Raw genomic sequence first — 19999 nt, forward strand, 5'->3', positions numbered from 1 at the left:
AATTACATGGATTTATGCTGCAATAATCGAGATACCAGAAAACATGATTCTTTAGCGAAACGTGTAGATAGGATTCAAGTCTACATCAGCCAATCGCTTAAGAATGTAAATCCAATATAAATCGGCAGATTTCTAGGTAAACTTTGGTGAATTCCAGAGCATAGAGATGGACAGAACATATGACACTCTCTCTGTTGGAAGGGAGAAAGCTCACATCCAACGCATAGAAATGCACGTCAAATCGAATGTTTAATTACAAAATATCCTTAATAGCAATATCACTATTGCGGTTAATCTTAAAAATCATGGATAGAGAATAAATGAATGAATGAAAGATCTTGCGTAGAGTTATGAACTTGGAGTATAGAATGGAAAAAGTTTCCAAATTCGTGCAGCAGCAGAAGGGGACACAATCGTTGAATCCAAGCATGCTATGGCTTTAATGCGGTTGACATTTGAAGCTTACCTTATCTTATATTAAATTATAAGTTATGCTTGAATTCCTTACTACAATGAAGGAAAAAGTCCTGGATAGAAAGGAGAGACATGCTAAAAATTTTCCTAGCTGAAAAGGACATCGGGTTAATATTAAGGGATATATTTTTTTTAAGATTTTTTTCCATTTGAATAAAATAAGCACAATGACAAAAAAGTCGAATTGCAGAAAAGGTATTAGAAGAATCGCCATGAACCAAAAAAAGGATTCTTGATCACTCAGATTCCAATTCTATTTAAAAGGGCGATATTTCTTCAAGCTAATCTACAACTAAATGAATACCCAATCTCAACCACTTTTAACAAAAAAAAAAAAATAATATATATATATTAAATATTATTTTAAGATGCATATATAAACATTTTGATGATTTTTCTAAAAAATCGCACAATTCAATTGTTTCGTGTAAACTAGCCTTTTAGAGGAATAAAGGTTTGTTTAAACTATGCGACTGAATCAGACGATCTGTTAAAAAAAACTCTTTGTCTCTGGTATGACAATGCGTTGACGATGAGGTTCACATTGTGGATATTCATATCCACTTCACCGACTACAATGGAGATGTAAACGAAGTAGTGACTGAAGAATAAATGTTTAAAGGGAAGAATTTTGGTTTGGTAAATGCATAAATGTGGTGTAAAATGGCAACATTGTTATAAATTGTCTTTTTTGTGTTATGTGTCATAAGGAAGGACAATACTTGAAGTATTAGCTACTAATACCAGAAAAGTAATCGAATTAATACATATTGTTTCGTTAAGGGATGTCGACTTCCGTAGCGCCGATAGAACAGACTACAGTAGTAGACAAGTTCCGAACCTCAAAGATTAAAAACACATATCCATTCGGGATTCTGCAAGAGGCTCTTCGCAACACAAAATGGATAGACAAACGATGGGGATCTTGAAGTGATGATTACACTTGTTTTTAGGGAATGGGAGTCTATTTTCTAGTTTGAGAATATAACATATCAATTTAATGTCCTGGAAAGGGCAAATCTGGTATGCTTTAGGAAAACATTTGCAATGAAATCTTAAGTCGGCAGCGTATACTGCTGTATGTAGAAAACATAAAGGAATAAATAACGCTATAGAACACTGAATATGATCAGTATGAATATTAGGATGTTGTTTCAAAAGGAGTAAATTTTATCAAGGCCAATTAAGGCGTACCATTTCAAACTCGGATGGTGTTGTTAATTTCTATGAGGACTGTTTTATCAATACAAAAGGCGAGTTTTGACGTGCTTTGCATCTAATTTTGTTGATTTATCATTGCGTTAAATATGTGTCAATATATTGTCCTATGAATACTCAAAGCAAATGTTGAAAGTGGTACAAACTTTGCACAAAGATGTGAGTTACGACTCTTGTCCTGGAAGTATTAACATGTAGAAGAAAACGATAAAGAAAGTTGGTAAGGGGGTAATATAAAGAAAATCGTTATAGCTTATGCTTTGCGATTTTTTTCAGAAGTATTGGATATGAAGTAAGTAGCAGAATAGTTCATATCAAAAATTCGGAAAGACCAAAATCGGGCGGAGTCGGCTACATGACATCGAATTTTCATGTTACTTTTTAGCAAAGACATGAGCATAGCGTATGAAAGCAAGATCAGATATTTATCTTGCATTCTAATCTCTTTAAAATAATCTCAAGATCTTTGCCTCAAGACTAGGAGAGGCAAGGATCCCAACATTGAAATATCAGGCAGTGCAGTGACAGGAGATTCAATGCAGCCGACGATTAGACCATGTTACTGGAGGACCAATGATTGAGGTCATGAAAATGAACCTCCATCAGAGTGAGACGGCTACACACAGTCTGATGGAGGAAATCAGTAAGGCGAAGATTCATATGGCCTTAATTCAGGAGCCATGGACAACCCGGAACAATGTTTTTGGACTGAGCCATATCAACCTCCACCATAGGATGGGGGTATACTAATTTCGTCACTCTGTTTGTAACACCTCGAAATATGCGTCTGAGACCCCACAAAGTATATATATTCCTGATAGTCATGTCATTTTAAGTCGATCTGGCCATGTCCGTCCGTCTGTCCGTCGAAAGCATGCAAACTTTCGAAGGAGTAAAGCTAACCGCTTGAACCGCACAAATACTTTTTATTAGTGTAGGTCGGTTGGTTTGTAAATGGGCCAAATCGGTCCATGTTTTGATATAGCTGCCATATTGACCGATCTTGGGTCTTGACTTCTTGAGCCTCCAGAGGGCGTAATTCCGTCCCATTTAACAGAAATTTTACACGTAGTGTGTTGCTATCACTTCCAACAACTGTGCTAAGTATGATTAAAATCGTTTTCATAATCTGGTGTAGCTGTCATATAAACCGATCTTGGATCTTGACTTCTTGAGCCAATGGAGCGTGCAATTCTCATCCGATTTGGTTGAAATTTAGCATGAGGTATTTTGTTTTGACTTCTAATAGTTGTGCTAAGTAAGCGATCTTGGTCTCGCCCGATTTGACTGAAATTTTGCACGTAGCGTATCGGTACCACTTCCAATAACTGTGCTAAGTACGGTTCGAATCGGTCTATAACCCGATATAGCTGCCATATAAACCGATCTTGGATCTTGACTTCTTGAGCCTCTAAAGGGCGCATTACTCATCCGATTCGGCAGAAATATTGTACAAGGTACAAGGGCTTCTCCCATGACCTTCAACATACGTGTCCAATATGGTCTGAATCGATCTATAGCTGAATACAGCTCCCATATAAACCGATCTCCCTAGTTTGCATCTTGAGCCCCTACAGGCACAATTCTTATCCGAATGAACTGAAATATTACACAATGACTTCTACAATGTTCAGCATTCATTTAAGGTCCGAATCGGACTATAACTTGATATAGCTCCTATAGCATAACAGTTCTTATTCAATGTTCTTTGTTTGCCTAAAAAGAGATACTGCGCATAGAACTCGACCATGGTATATAAGATTCGGCCCAGCCAGCTTTAATTAGGGGATAACCACCGATGAAAAGTTTTTCATTGTTCACGCCAGGGTTTGAACCCAGGCGGACATGCTAACTTCTGCTCCAGGATGATCTCAAATCTGATCACATATGGGTATAGCTTCCAATTTTAATCTTCAATTGATTTTAATGTAGAATGTAAAGGAAATTTCATTCATACTTCGCCCGTCTTAGGGCATTGATCTGTTGTTCAAATATTCTTGTTTCTTTATAACAATGTTGCCAACTAGACTGTTAGTTTTCTTTGGATTTTAATTTACGGTTTATAGAGACGCTAGAATGAGATTAAAGTTGATATGTAAAAAAAGCGAAACATTAAAAAACTTTTAGTTTATTAATTTGTATCCCTTGGTTAGTTTTAAAATCAGACATATAAACATACAAAGGACTGTTATATACATAGGGAATATGTAAATAATATTTAAAACACTTATGTACACATAGGTGCTTTTATGTAGTTTTACTTTTTTCTTAAGTTAAAGAGAGTTATTGACGACATTCAAAGACGGGAAATATTTTATAGTTTTCCTGACCGGTAGCCAGTAGTGACCAAAGCTCTCTTTGACAACCTAAGAACTCATTTGAAATTATCTTTTGAATATAGTAATAATTTACATACATACATAGATATATACAAAAATATGTAGAAGGGTTCAGGACTTGGTCCAACTTGGGGATGACGTTATGCAATAATGGCTACGTAGCATTTCAATTGCTATGCCATTCTGGGTGGTTACAGTACGAGTAGTGTTGAGTTTAGTGGCTAGCTAGCAATAGTAGTAGTAGTAGTTGTGGTAGTATTAGATTTGGTGAGAGCGTGTAGACGTGACGTGATGTGTGATAGTGATGGTGTTGGGAGAGACATTTCAAGTGATTTCAGTGATCACTGGAAAACCGTACGATTCAATCGCATAGTGTAAACTTGTCTTAAATAATACAAACCTTGTATATCATCAAATTTTAAACGTTCATCTGTCCATTGTTCACGGAATGTTAGCTGTACACTGTATTCCTGTATAGCGTTGGTGAAGGTGGTTGTAGTAGTTGTAGTGGAGGTGGTGGTGGAGGTGGTGTGATCGTTGGTGATTTATTTGAATTTTAATTTTCGATTTTTGTGGTGATTTTTTTTTTCATTGATATGACGATGGACGGTTGATTTTTCGAATTTGAATTTTGAAGGTAGGACAATGGGGATGGATATAAAAAATACATAAGTTTTGATTAATATTTTGCGATTATAAATATTTGTATATATTGTAAATATATGTATATTGGATTAAACGAAAATTTCTATTAAAATTTATTAGAGGTTAAATGCGTTTCTATTTTCCAAAAAAAAAAAAAAAATGTTTTGTTAATGGGGGAGGAGGTATTCGATAGCTGTTGGTGATCAGAATTTGAGAATGGGTCTTTCAGATTTCAGATCATTGTAATTCTGGCGTGAAACGAATTTATTCAAGTGGTCTCATCCGATTATATATATGCTTGCTTGTTTTTGTTTGGGGGGATCATGGCACTAATTTCAAAATGTTGCGATTGAATACCGATTAGTTGAGATATGCAGATACAAGGCTCAATTTTGGCAATGGGTGGGGTGGTTTGCATTTTCGTTTGATCTTTGGCTCTAGCAATGATTTAGAATATTTGACAAGACAGAATTTGGCTTTCGTATGACTGGGGGGGAGAAATAGAGAGTTTGTGTCTGATTTGAATTGATTTTCTGGGGGGTTTCTTGATTTTACTGATGTTATCGAGCATTCCAAAGCGCATGGCAACAACTTGTTTAATGGGTTTTTAGTAAGCATTAGGTACTTGGGTTTCTTCAACGGTTTATTTAATTCAAGTTTATAATTATGTCTATGCATTAAAGCATCAACTCATTAAAAGCACAGTATGCAACAGAAGAAGAATAAGAAGAAGAGGAGGAAGTATAGCATAGGTTTAAGAGATAGTAGGCAATAGGAATTAAGGCTAGTTTAGTTGCAAAATATAAAAGAGAAGCAAAGCAGCAGGCAATAATCAGCATTAGCAGCAGTTTCATTCACTACATATTTTAAGGCATACTTTCAGGCAGCATTGGCATTCACAGCAATTGATAACATTAGAAAACAAATACACTTAATTAATAATGTTTAGTATATGTTAGGGTTTTCTTACAAATTCAACTTTTCTATGGGCACAATACAATAGAATAATAGTTCATACTGTACTGTAAACTCAACTCTCATGCCTTAGCAGAACTTGAAGTTGTAGATTGTGGGATGGATGGTTAGGCCATCCATCTCTTAAGGGTATTCACGCTTTGACCTATTCCGGTGTAAATGGCTGATATGTAAACTTGTGATGGGGATGAGAAAACGATGACAAAGCATTCACATCGATATACGCCCTGTCGTGAATACCCCTAATATTTGTTGACATATTTCTTCAATGGGTATGTATCCTTGTGTGTGAATTATAGCAATTTTTACATTATTTTATTTAATATTGATTAAAAATTCAATTAATTTATTTTAAACAGTAACTGTAACTAAACAAAAATAAAATGTTATTTTTACATTTATTTATATACATACGAGTATGTGTGAGTGTGTAGTTATTATAATTAAATTTTAGTATATAATAATTAAAATTTAGTCGTAGTGTTGTTTTATCAAAAGCCATAATAATATTATTAAAATGCAGAAATGTATCGATTATTTGCAAATACAAAAAATAGATAGAAATACAAATAAAATTAATAGAAATTACCAAAGGTCAACAGCAATGGAACAGCATAGGAACTACAAATTGAAATAGTTCATACCTAGTAAACCACGGTTTCGTCGATCTGTAAAAAATTATGGTATGTGTTCCTATACACTCAGTTGTATTAATATAGGTTGCGGAACGCTTCGTTTTTATGCGCAGTAGTTGCAAATGCGTGACTCTTACTTACTCTGATGATACTCGAAATGGCAAGGCGAGTTATTGCCTTTAAATAACTAACAGCAAAGTTTTCTCCCAGGTTGAGGGTGTCTGGAGGCTAGCGTCGGATTTTGAAGCAAGCGGCTCACTTCATTGAGGGATACATTTTTGATCCCACAAAACCCATGGGGTTGGGGCTCTAGGCCAGTAACCCGCAACCGGAATACTATAAATATTACACCGAGAAATTAAGGAAAAGTAATAACGGACTTCGCTAACGTTGATGAGACACGCAAACGAAAAAAGGACAATCCACAGCTACAGCTGGAATGTCTGGACCCAGTATAGAAAAAAGCAGTATACCCACTGACGAATATATTGAAAAAAAACCCCACAACAACACCAAACGTGGCAAGAAAAGGGAATTTGTCTGTGGATTTTTTGGTTAGTCGGAGAATTAAACACCTTGCCCCAAGGCTAACCCTGGTGGATAAGAGGCTTGCCACAACCCTAATAAAGGCCAAATTTTTGCAGCCTTATTTGTGACCAAGCTCTGACGAAAGACAAGGACGAACAGTAGTGCTACTATCTAAAATTTTCTATATCGAGAGTTGCGCATTACTCCCCTGGACGAGCAATAAATACGTGTTTTGTAATATTTATTAAATATTATTCTATGAGAGTTGCAAGTGATTTGCTTGGAAGATCTAAAAATGCATTAGTTCGCTCATCAAAAACGTAACAACTAGGAAAAAATTTAAAAAAAAAATTTAGTTTTACTCGTCATATTCGTAATTTTAAGTACCAAACGTCATAAAAGCCAAGTGAGAGTTTATATTGTAAAAGTTGTTGTACAATACAAGTCCTAAACGCACCGCGTAAGAAAAACAAAATTATAACGCAATGAGTTATATAATACTCGTCGTGAAGAATCGCTAAATCTACCGCACACGGAATGGTTTGTCCAATGATATCCTAGAAGAGTGTTTCACGACTCATACGGACGATTAAAACGTAAGAAGATCGTCGGGAAGAGTTGCTGAAACTTTCTCATGGGTTGCCTAATGTTATGCCAGCAGGGTTCAGATTTCAGTGAGTGATCGTTGTACAATGCATGCATTCGAGTACATTTTGCTTCAGGCAAAGTATTTTTCTTGTCGTCTGCTTTCATAGTACGAAATTCGTACGAAGGCAACGTGGTTGATTTCATAAAAGCATCGATTTGTGTGATCGGTTCATCTTTTGAAAATGACAGCGATACACTTTCATAAGAAACATAGCAAGTTATTTCTCATATCTCATATTTGCGGCGATGAATTCAAGATAAAAATACTACCAAGCACTGAATGGGTGTTGTTTTTCAAAATCATCTACTCAACAGCAACTTGTACGTTTTACTCCGTCTTTCTCTCATCAGTGACTTTAAATACAACAACATGAGTTCAGCATAAACAGTCACCAATGTATGGTTTTGTGCAGATGTTTGGTTCACACCCGTTTGAGCGTGGCGAGGAAAGTACGATCTGATACTTCACAGAAGCTGGGCATTGAAAAGCTGCAAACACAAAAGATGGCAAAGGCATACACAACTCGACTGATTCAACTGCTTGATGAAATCACTTCTTATCGCGATGCCTCCACCAAGAAACCAATGGTTCCACGAAATACTGCTGAAGCCAGGAAAGCGGCATCCTGGCAGCCTGCAATCAGTAGCAACGGGCCAGATTGAGGTGAAGTATTGGGATAAAATGAAAAAGGAGAAACGTCTATTCCGCAGAAGGAATAAAGTCCGCAAATATTACCAAAGAATCAAATATCGAAACGATGGCTTTGGTGCAGACACAGCGTCCTACAGAGACAAAGTAAGAAATCTGGCAAGAGATGCAGATAGGGCGCTCGGGATATGGACATTTTCCCAGCTGCTAGAGTCTTTCAATGGCGACAAAGAAGATACCGCGGACCCAATCCTTGATGATTGGTCCTTGAATGAGGTCAAAGTAGTTGTGACCAGGCTGAAGAACAACAAGGAAGCAGGAGCCGAAAGATTCCCATCTGAACTATGCAAAACCGGAAGCGATACGCTGATAAGGCGAAAGCATCAGCTTGTCTAAGCGATCTGGCTAGAAGAACGCATACCCGTTGATTGGAGGCTTAGAATACTATGTGCTATTACAGAGGAAAAAGTCTCCTCCCCACCATATACAACATAATTTCGAGCGTAGTGTGTGAAAGATTAAAATACCCGTTGATTGGAGGCTTAGCATACTATGTGCTATTCCAGAGGAAAAAGTCTTCTCCCCACCATATACAACATACTCTCGAGCGTACTTACCGATTGTAACCAGGGACCGCACGATACACGTCACCTGTTTAACTGCCCGGCCAGACCCACTCGACTCAGACCCAGATCCCTGTGGACGCGCCCCATCTTAGTCGCAGAGTTCCTAGGTCTTGACATTCAACAGAATCAAGCAGACGACGGATAGAACACAATAAACTGCTACAACAACAACAACCAGATATGGGGAAGTTCGGGTATCAACGAAAGGGGTGAGCTGCTTATTGAATTTATTAAAAATTGCGATCTAGCTATTTGTAATAAAGGGAATAAACCGACCTTAGTTGTAAGGAACAGGCAGGAGGTACTAGATGTTACCTTTGTATCATAAGATATAAGCGGAAGGATATGTGACTGAGAAGTGTTGGATGAGCACAGCTTCTCTGATCATCGGTATATTAATTACAGCCTCGGGGAAAATACTGTAGAAGTGGTCTCGCTGCTAAACAGAAGAAAGTTGGATTGGGATATATTTGAGCACACATTCCGCACGTCTATCCCTTGTAGAACAGAAAAGGAAGTGGCAACTGCGGAGGATATAGATGGAATGGTCAAGCGGATCACGAAGGCCTTGAAGGACTCGCTTGTGTCAGCATGTCCTTGTAGCAAGCCAAGGGGAAAACAGCGACCACCGTGGTGGACCTCGTAACTGGTTTGTCTTCGGAAGAGCTGCAGAAAACTTTTCAACAGGGCGAAGGGCACCACACGAATGCAACGTCTATAAGGCTGAGTTAAGGAAATACAAGGAAGAGCTATGAAAGTCTCATAACAAGTCCTGGGCGGAATTCTGCATCTCAATGGAGAATACATCTGAAGCTTCTAGGCTAAGAAATATCCTATCCTCAAGACCTATTATGGTGGAATATATTCAGAAGTAAGATAAAGGATGGTCAATGCCTAGTGAGGAAACACTAGAACTAATCATTGATACACAATTTCCGGAAACTCTCGAACGGACAACTTGGCATCAGAAGAGGTTGTCACTGATATGCATTCGTCGAAGGTTATTGGAGAAATTGTGTCTAAGTCTAAAATCCTTTGGGCGATAAAAAATTTTGACTTCTCTCGCTATAATGGAATATACGATGTACCATTTCTTGACATTGAAGGTGCTTTCAATAATGTAAAATCGATGCACAGTGGGATGAAAAAAAAAATAAGTGGAAATAAGTCTACCATTTTGGAACGGATAGATATATCTTTTTGAAATTATATGTTGTTATACCTGAGGTGTTATTCAATTTATATGCAATTTCAGGGCCCTAGAAGTCCCAGGGGCCCATTGGGGGGCCTTCAAATTTGGTCACCTTGTTCCTACAAAATTTTGTTCGGGCTGTCAAAAGCGCATTTGCTGGAAAGTGCTTAAAAAGCCTTACAAAAAACAGTCCTAAATGTTGCGGGATATCTTTTATAGTGTCGAAGAAATTTGACTAACAGTAATAACCATGTAAAATTTCATGAAAATATCTCCATCCGTTCCAAAATGGTATACTTATTTAGACTTATTTTTTTTCCATCCCACTGTGCGACCTCAATCATGAAGGAGTTGGAGTTTCTAGGCATCAACTCTATGAAAGAGGGTTTATTAATAACTTACTCACAAAAAGATGCATTACGGCAGGCTTGGGATCTGTGGATCTGAAAAGATGGCAGCAGAGGAACACCTCAAGGAGATGTACTGTCTCCTCAACTTTAAAATATAACCATTAACAATATATTATTGTCTCTCGAAGAAAAAGGTGTATGAGTGGTCGCGTATGCTGATGACGTGGTAATTGCGGTTAAGGGAAGTTTCCCAACACTCTAAGAGATATACTTCAGCAAGTTCTACGTGCAACACCAAAGTAGGCTACCGAAAGAGTTCTAGGCGTAGATCCGTGCAAGACGGAAATAGTTCTTTTCAGCAGGAGATACAAGTTGCCTACAGTGGCATCTGTCTCCTTGGCAGGATAGAGTGTTCCATTTACAGAAAGCGCAAAATACCTGAGTGTTTTGCTGGACAGGAAATTGAACTTTAAACCAAACATTTTGGAAAGGACAAGGATGACAACTCTTTCCCTATATAACTGCAAGAGAACCCTTGAAAAAACTTTGAGGTTCAAACCGCGTGTCATGCACTTAGTGTATACTGCGGTTGTCAGACATATAATGTAATATGGTGTTATAATCTGGTGAAAAGCACTTCAAAAATCGACCTGCTTTTTTTCCATCACACCCGCACTGAGGACGACACCATCTGATGCACAGTTCCAGGCAGTGTGGTGGACGGCGCATTAAAAATCCACTTGCAGTTCAATACTCAGTAGGGTCTATAGTATGATTTGTTTGTGTATTACAGCCGCACTGAGGACAACACCTTCTGATGCACTGTTCCAGGCAGTGTGGATTTCACACTGCCTGAGCCCCTTTTTGATAAAAAGTACTGTATCACTATTCCTGATAGGACCCATTGGAATTACAATATGGGCTTTAGGGTGTTCTCCGAAGAACTGGAACTGGTCATATTCAGAAGTTTACCCGACCACTGTATGGTGCATCAAAGGGAGATTCATGCGATTAAAGAAGTGGGAGAATGGCTAAGATATAACGTCATAACGACAATTAGCATAAATATGTTTTCAGACAGCCATTCAATCGCTGGAATGTATTTCTGAATTCAAGAACCGCCATCTACTCTCGCAGGTCTTTCAATATGAGATAATCTAGGGAATTATAAAGCAGATGAGCTTGCGAAACTAGGAACTACCTCAAACATTCCAGGGGTACTGGAATCTGTGGATGTGCCTCTAGCAACATGTAAGCTTAGTTTTCTGGATCAGGACCGAAGGGTAGCGAATGATATTTGTCAAAACTAGACTTGAAGAGGTCTACCGCTTTGCTTTCACTGGCTGGAACAGACGTCTTAGTCATTGCGACCGTCATGACAGCTTACTGTCTGATCGGAAAACATGCTGACAACAAAAGGTTGCAAGTAACGCCTAGTGCAGAAGCTGTGAGGAAGAGGAGACCATAGAACATCTGCTGTGTATGTCCCGCGCTGGCAGGCAAAAGGAGTTCCACTTTAGGTTCTCATTTCTTAGAGAGAGTTGTTAAGCTTTTTAAAGCAATGTGGATGGTTCAACGGTAGGAAGAAGGCATCTTCCTTCTGCTGTACCTGTGATACTCAGAAAAAAAAACTAAAACAAAAACACCAACTACCAAATTTTTATGTGAAATATTAAATTCTCAACGAATTTTAGCATTGAATCGAAGACAATTTTTATTGAAGTGCGTAAGTAAGTCTCTACAGGAGACAAAATTATTGAAATTTCGATAACTTTCAACAAATTCTTCAGTTGAGGTATTTGTTAAAATAGGCGTACAACCATGTAGCGCATAATACTCACATGCCTTTCATGACTTGCAAAAATAGTCCCCTGTTTGTCAAAAAAAAAATTATATTTTTTTGTTAAACTTATTTGAAAAATTCGCTATAAAGAATGTGAGTTTGGTATTCAGAAATAGAGTGTTTTTTACCTTTTTTTATTTAAATGATGAGACACATATTACTGTGCAGCTGTACTTATTGATTTATTTCATCATAATGAAAATGATGTCGGTAGACTAGAGGATGCATGCATGTTTTTAAGGGTAATAGTAAAGAGAGTGACTGAGAAAAAGCTGAGAGCAGCAGTAAAACGAACGGGACAAAGCTGCGCGAGGCCAATAAGGAAAATAAAAACACCACCACCCGAAGTAAAGCACAGGTGGTTGGTTTTTTGTCTTGCTTATGTTTATATTGTTGTTGTTGTTATATCTTAGCTTGTAATGAGTGCTTTTTAACAACAAATTTGAACTTTGGGTTGGCTTCCAAAGCGAGTCCCTCTCAACAACGAATTTTGATTTTGCGTCATTGAGATTCAAAACAAATTGTTGCAGGAAAATGAACAATTTCCGTAGTGTTTTTTTGTTTCCAAAGTTGTTGTTTCTCAAAATTATATTTATCTGTCGAAGCGTGCAGCAGCAATGCACATGAGGTGGATGGTTTGATGGTTTTTTGTTTCGCAGAAAAAATATTGTTGTTCTTGTTATATGTTGGCTTGCAAAGTGAGTCCCTCTCAACAACGAATTTTGACTTTGCGTCGTTGAGATTCAAAATAAATTGTTGCAGGAAAATTAACAAATTTTGTCGTCAAAAGTTGTTGGTTTCAAAATTATTTTATCGGTGCATTTCGTCTTGGTCGAACTTAATGCGTTTTTATTTGTTTTCATGCGTTTGTATCGAGAAAAATTAGTTTACTGATGTAACTTAACATTGTATGCAGATTTGACATTACAAGCCCTAACAGGCAATAAACTTGAAAATTAAAAATTTTAATTTGTGAAGGAAATCGTTGAAAATGTTTTATCTTCTGAACGATTATTAAAATATTTGCTGTATAATATATAAATAAAATCATAAATATGAGTTGAATATTTAGTTTATAAACTGTTAAATTGTAGAAAATAAGAAATATTGTAAGCTATATAAGTTCGAAATTATATAAGTTTTTGAAGAGTTCCTGACATTTTTAGACTATTTTCCAACTTTTATTGTACGAAAAAAGTAGAAAAGTTTTGTGGATTTAACAAAAAATTAATTAAAATTATTGTTTGTTGTTTTTGCTAAAAAAAATTCTTTAAGTGTAAGAACCAACGTTGATTATTTAACTTAACTTAAAGTGTAGTTTTTTTTAATAGAAATTTAATCATTTCAAAACTGTTAAAAATGAACTTTCTCAATAGTTCGTATGCTGTCCCATAACAAAAATAATAAAACAAAAATTAAATAAATATTACTTTTTATATAAAAAGCCAAAAACAAATGCAACATGCAATTTAACATCAATCGTTCACTCATCGTTATTGTAACAAGCATTGAAAAATCAAAATGGCGGAAACGGACATCATGCTCAATAAACCAAAAATCACAAAAAATAATGTTTTAAACAAAAACTTAATACAAAATAAATCGATAGAACTGGAAATCATAGACATACTTATAAAAACTGAAAATTAAAACTTGAACTAAAGATAAAAAGTGAAAATTAACAATATGTATGTGTTTGTTATACACGGCACAAAATACCTTTGAAGTTGATTAGAGAATAATTAAGACTGGAATAGAAATTCGAATTGATGAACGAACTCTTTGCTGCTATGGCAAAGTTGTTTAATTGAAATGTGAATCCATTGGCAATTATTTTTTGCTTCGGTTAGTTTAGAGTGGCATGTTTTGTTTGGCTGTTTTTTTTTACAGTTATTTATTTTGTTAAGTGACAAATAAAAATCGTTTAACAAATCATAAAAAAACTGTACAAAAATAAAAGACAAACAAAACGAAATACAAAAACAAAATGAACTTATTAAAATTAAAACGAAATTTAAGTGGATGATTCAGGTGCTCCTAAACTGATTTGCTTGGTTATTGGTTGTTGTTATTGTTGTTATAAAAATTCAATTCAAAAACTTTCTTACAAGTAAAGCTTAAATATACAAAGGTGGTAATAAACTTTTCTATATTACAATGTTCGATTTAATTTGCATGGAATTGCAAAATCTTTTTTTTTTCAGTGTAACATTTTCTCTTTTTACAGTTGCAGTTCGAAATGTTGTTATTTGAGTGTTAAAGTTTGGTTTGATTGTTTTTTTTTTTTTTTTTGACTTATTAAAGGCGTATATTATATTTTTGTTTCTGCTGTTCATCGATTAGCCTGTGTGTGGTAAGCATTTTGTTCAATTATATTAAAATAATTGTTAATTATAATAAAAAAAAAAAAAAAAAACAATTGAGTCCATTGCAGGAACTAAATAAGAGTTATTACTATTCAATTGGTGATGCTGTGAGCGAATGAATGATCTATGATATGAAAACGCGAAGTGTTAAATGTTATTTTTGGATTTTTACAGCAGTTGATTGATGTGTTATAAATGTTAACAAAAAAACATGGGTAGTTTGGAAGAAAGTTTAAACTTTTCGTCGAGAGATAGCGAAGAAGAGCCCAATTTTGGTATTTTGTTAACCAAAATACGTGCCTAAATCCTATTTCAAAACAAACAAATAGATTACAATTGTGTGTTCGGAGACTTTTCCATTGAAAAATTTTTCAGAAAAAATATGCAGAAGAGTACGATCAGCCTTACTCCTCTTTTGCAAACTCTCAAAATGTTGCTCGTTCTCACGCACTCTTGCGCTCCCTTCTACTAGCCAATAAAGTACAAGGACGTCTTTCAGTGCAAATGCACCAGTTTTTTGAGCACACGAACACAATTCATTTCTGCATAATTTTTATTCACCTTGCTTGAAATGTTGGCAACAAGTAATAATATAAAGCCAAAGTCAAATGCTGAATTTGAGGTTCATGTCAATGAATAAACAATTCAGAGATTTAAAGCCTTGCCTACAAAAAATTGCTTGTAAAATGTTTAGGGTGGAAACATATATTCAATGATTTTTTATCTGTATCGAAATATAGTCCCATTAAGGTCTAGCCTTAATGTGATCGGATGACGAAGAGTCGAATACAACTCACACTTCCAAATAATGGTTATATTAAAGCAAGTAAAAAGTCTTTAAGTTCGGGCGGGCCAAACTTTGGATACCCATCACTTCGGGGATATGCGTTAACCACATTTCGTCAACATCCGGTGAAATATACATACCTTATGCCCCATAGGTATAAGTAAGTACTGCAGCCTTTGAAAGAATCGAAAGAGAGTCAGTGAAAATGGGTCTAGCAGTAAATGGAGATAAGGCGAAATGGATGGTTTCAACTCCCAAAAAGCCTTGCACCATCGAGCAGATAAAGAAAATGGAGAAAGTTGGGAACCACAACTTTGAGATAGTCAGCAACTTTATTTACCTCGGCACCGCCGTTACCGAAATGAATGACACCAGATTTAAGATAAAGCGAAGAATAATACTGGCAAACAGATGCTACTTTGGACTAAGTAAGCAGTTCAGAAACAAGGCCACCTCTCGACAGACGAAGATTACACTATACAAGACGCTGATACTATCCGTGTTGTTATATGGTTCTCAAGCATGGGTCCTTGTGAAACCAGAGGAGGCAGTGCTTGAAGTATTTGAGAGAAACTTTCTTCGCAAAATATATGGACCAGTTTGTGATAATGAAGAATATAGGCGACGATGAACCACGAGCTGTATAAGATGTATGACGACGATAGCATAGTTACACGCATCCAAATACAATGGCTGCGTTGGCTAGGTCATGTTGTCAGAATGGATGAAGAAGCTCCAACAAAGAAGTCTTTTGAAGGCAAACACGGTGGTACACGCAAAGCGGGAAGACCAAAAGCCCGATGGAATGATCAAGTGGTGGGTGACACCTCGAAAATTTGTGTCCGAGATTTTAGAATGAGCGCAGAAGATCGAGGCGCTTGGAACGCTATTTTACGTTCGGCTAGTGGAACAAATATTTTGTCATAGCCATTTAAAGTAAGTAAGTGCTAATGAGTACAAGTCATTGTTCAATTGTGTATAAAAAATATTGATCTTTTAGGTAGCTATATCTAAAAATAAACCGATCTGAACCATATAAGACACGGATGTCGAAAAGCCTAACATAAGTCACTGTGTTAAATATCGGTGAAATCGGATTATAAATGCGCCTTTAAATCGAGATATCGGTCTATATGGCAGCTATATCTAAATCTGGACCGATTTGGGCCAAGTTGCAGAAATATTTCGGCGACATCGGACAATAAATGCTCCTTTTATGGGGTCAAAGTCTTCAATCGAGAGATCGTTCTATATGGAAGCTTTTCCAAATCTGGACCGATCTAGGCCAAATTGAAGAAAGATGTCGAGTGGCCTAACACAACTCACTCTCCCAAATTTCAGCAAAATCGGATAACAAATGTGGCTTTTATGGGCCTAAGAACCTAAATCTGGACCGATCTAGGCCATATTGAAAAAAGATGTTGAGTGGCCTAACACAACTCACTGTCCCTTATTTCAGCAAAATCGGATAATAAATGTGGCTTTTATGGGCCTAAGCCCCTTAATCGGCGGATCGGTCTATATGTGGGCTATATCAACATATTGTTCGATATAGCCCATTTTCGAACTTATCCTGCTTTTGGATAAAAAAAGAATCTGTGCAAAGTTTCTCAATATCTCTATTTGTAAAGACTGTAGCGTGATTTCAACATACAGACGGATGGACATGCAATCGTCTTAGATTTTTACGCTGATCAAGAATATATGTACTTTATAGGGTCGAAAATGGATATTTCGATGTGTTGCAAACGGAATGACAAAATGAGTATAACCCCCAACAAGTAAAATTGCGTTAAGTTTGACCGGGCCGATCATATATGCCCGCCATCAAGGATCGCATGGTAAAAGGACTTGGAATGACTTTTTCAAATATATATAAGCTCAAGGGACCGATTGAAGGCCTCCATAGCGCAGAGGTTAGCATGTGCGCTTATGACGCTGAGCGCCTGGGTTCCATTCTTGGCGTGAGCATCATAAAACATTTTCAGCGGTGGTTAGCTGTTTGTGAGGTACTGTACCATCTGGTATGGCAGACGAGCAAAAACTTTTTCCCAAGGAGGTGGTGCACTGTGGCACGCCGTTCGGATTCGGCTATAAAAAGTAGGCTTAAACTTTAATTGGTAATTTCGTTCGATTGCTAATTGCTCCCTCTAGAGGCTAAAAAGGCCAATTCGTGAGATCGGTTTATATAGGAGGAACATCAAGTTTTGAACCGATTTAGACCATACTTAGCGTGGATCTTGGAATACGTAACAAAATTCTATGTTAAAAAAAATCCGCCAAAACGAATAATTATTGCTCCCTTTTGAGATTCAAAAAGGGTAGATCGAGAAATCGGATCATATGGGAGCCATATCTGGGTATGGAACAATGAGAACTATACTTTGTTGGGTAAGGTTTATGCTGCAGTCTGCAATTAGACCCACTTCGATGTATTCGTCGATTGTGATACTACAGGACGGCGCCTGTAGTTTCTAAGACTTATTCCGTCTAGGAAACTACAGAAAGATGCCTTGTAGTTCCTAAAAAATGCTTAACAACTTGCGAACGCTTACGTCCGTTTAATCATACAAGCTCTCAAAGAAAAGAGAACCTAAAGTGGAACTCCTTCTGACTGCCAATGCGGGACACTGGCCTCACAGTTCTCACTTTCAGTCTGTCAGCATGTTTACCGATTAGACATGGACCTGCCATGATGGACACAATGATTGCGATGTCTCTTCAAGTTTAGATAGGGCCACCCAATTGTGGAATATTCACAACCACCAATTTGTGACCATCTCTTATTAGTTGCCCTTTGGTCCTGATCCGGAAAACTAAACTAACATGTCGCTATCTACAGATGCCACTTCCCCGTGGAATGTTTAAGGTAGTTCCTAGTATCGCAAGCTCATCTGCTCTACAATTCCCTGATATAGCTTTGAACTGGGCGGTTTTACGTTCACCAGGGATTTAATGGCTGCCTCACAAAATATTTATGCCAATAGTTATGACATTGTATCTTAGCCATTCCACCGCTCCTTTAATTCCAACAATTTGCACTTGATACACACTACAGTGGTCAGGTAAGCTTCTCGATGTGACCAGTCCTACACCACAAAGCTCACCTGGTCGTCTAGTTTGGAACCATCCCTATAGAAATTTATGCAACTTCTATTACCAATGATGTTGTAGTTCCAATTGGTTGTATCTGGAATAGTGGTACAGTTCTTTTTATATCAAAAAGCGGCTCAGGTAGTGTGTAATTCATACTCCCAGGAATATCGGACATTGTATCAAGGATAATGCAGTGTCCGTAGCCGCCACATGACTAAAGCAAAAGCTCCCTTAGCCTCACAGCAATGATCGCAACAATTTGTCTAGCCACAATGTCCAGAAGCATTAGGCGTAGCATTTAAATCAGTGCATCAGATATTGTCGTCCTCAGCGCGGTTGTTATGCACTATCAAGCCGTCCTTTGGATCCGGCTGAGTATTGAACAGAAGGTGGAATTTTAAAGCACCGTTCAGTGTGGCTGTTATGCACTATCAAGCCGTCCTTTGGATCCGGCTGAGTATTGAACAGAAGGTGGAATTTGGAAGCATCGTTCACCAAACTACAACACCATATATCGTTATAGGCTTGACATCTGCAGTTTATACCCAGTGGATGACACACTTTTCGAACCCTCAACTTTTGCCAATGGCTCTCTTGCAGGTGTATAGGTCAAGTGTAGCCTTTCTTGCTCTTTCCAAAATGTTTGATTGAAAGGGCAATTTCCTATCCAGCAAAATACCTAGGTATTTAGTGCTTTCAGTAAAGTGAACATTCTTTTCCACCAAGGAGACAAGTCCTAGTGGTGTTTTATGCAGGCACCTACCATGTTGGTTTAATTCTGCATGGCTCTTTACCCCCGATGAGTACTAATCTGATGTCACGTTGTTTGGACGCTATCTCCCCCTTGGTTAGGAGCGGAGCACCATCTATTGGGTTGCCCAAAAAGTAATTGCGAATTTTTTAAAAGAAAGTAAATGCATTTTTAATAAAACTTAGAATGAACTTTAATCAAATATACTTTTTTTACACTTTTTTCTAAAGCAAGCTAAAAGTAACAGCTGATAACTGATAAGCTGTGAAAAAATTTGTCAACGCCGACTATATGAAAAATCCGCAATTACTTTTTGGGCAACACATGCGAACTATGGTTAATAGCACCCGGTTGATTACATATAACACCACACCGAGTATGGGAATGGCCTTCATGCGATTTGAGGAATAAACCACAGCATCCACGTTGCTCCCAACTGGGGCTCATCATAGTCAGGCTGGAAACGAAGTTCCAGGGGCTCCTGACTGGCGTGGTACTAGATTAGACTCAGAACCAAACATGTAGTCCAACTACTTACAGCCGAACTTCAAACTGTTCCGGACAGGTCACCTAATGGGATGATGCAAGCACTATTCTGTAGCAACAACTCAATCAGAACCATCGGAAATTAGATGGCATAGTTCAAAATGACTCAGCACAAGGCTAAGCCAAAGGAGGAATGCCACCGAAACATCCACACAACACGGCATACATTCTGCTATTCGCAAGAAATAGCAGCGACACCGTGTGGAAAATATTTAAACCATCATTACTTCTGCACTCACACCCACACTACTAGCTCCGAAGACTTCAAAACAGTACAGCAGCCTTCAACTCACCGACCTTTTCGATGTAGTCTAATAACCATTCATCCACC

At 37.4% G+C, this 19999-nt stretch overlaps 1 protein-coding gene across 30 annotated transcripts in view; it reads right to left on the minus strand.

The window, feature by feature from the left end:
- The window catches only part of LOC106081129 (glutamate-gated chloride channel), a 274102-nt gene that overhangs the window by 72881 nt on the left and 181222 nt on the right, over positions 1-19999 (minus strand). For 29 of the 30 annotated variants that reach the window (XM_059362527.1, XM_013242999.2, XM_013243013.2 and 26 more), the window contains one exon: positions 4432-4501. The exons of the other annotated variant lie outside the window; for it this stretch is intronic. In XM_059362527.1, the coding sequence (XP_059218510.1) occupies positions 4432-4501 (70 nt within the window). The remainder of the gene's footprint in view (positions 1-4431; positions 4502-19999) is intronic. 30 annotated transcript variants of the gene reach the window in all.

Source organism: Stomoxys calcitrans, chromosome 2, assembly GCF_963082655.1.
Source record: "Stomoxys calcitrans chromosome 2, idStoCalc2.1, whole genome shotgun sequence".
In the NCBI taxonomy this organism is placed as follows: domain Eukaryota; kingdom Metazoa; phylum Arthropoda; class Insecta; order Diptera; family Muscidae; genus Stomoxys; species Stomoxys calcitrans.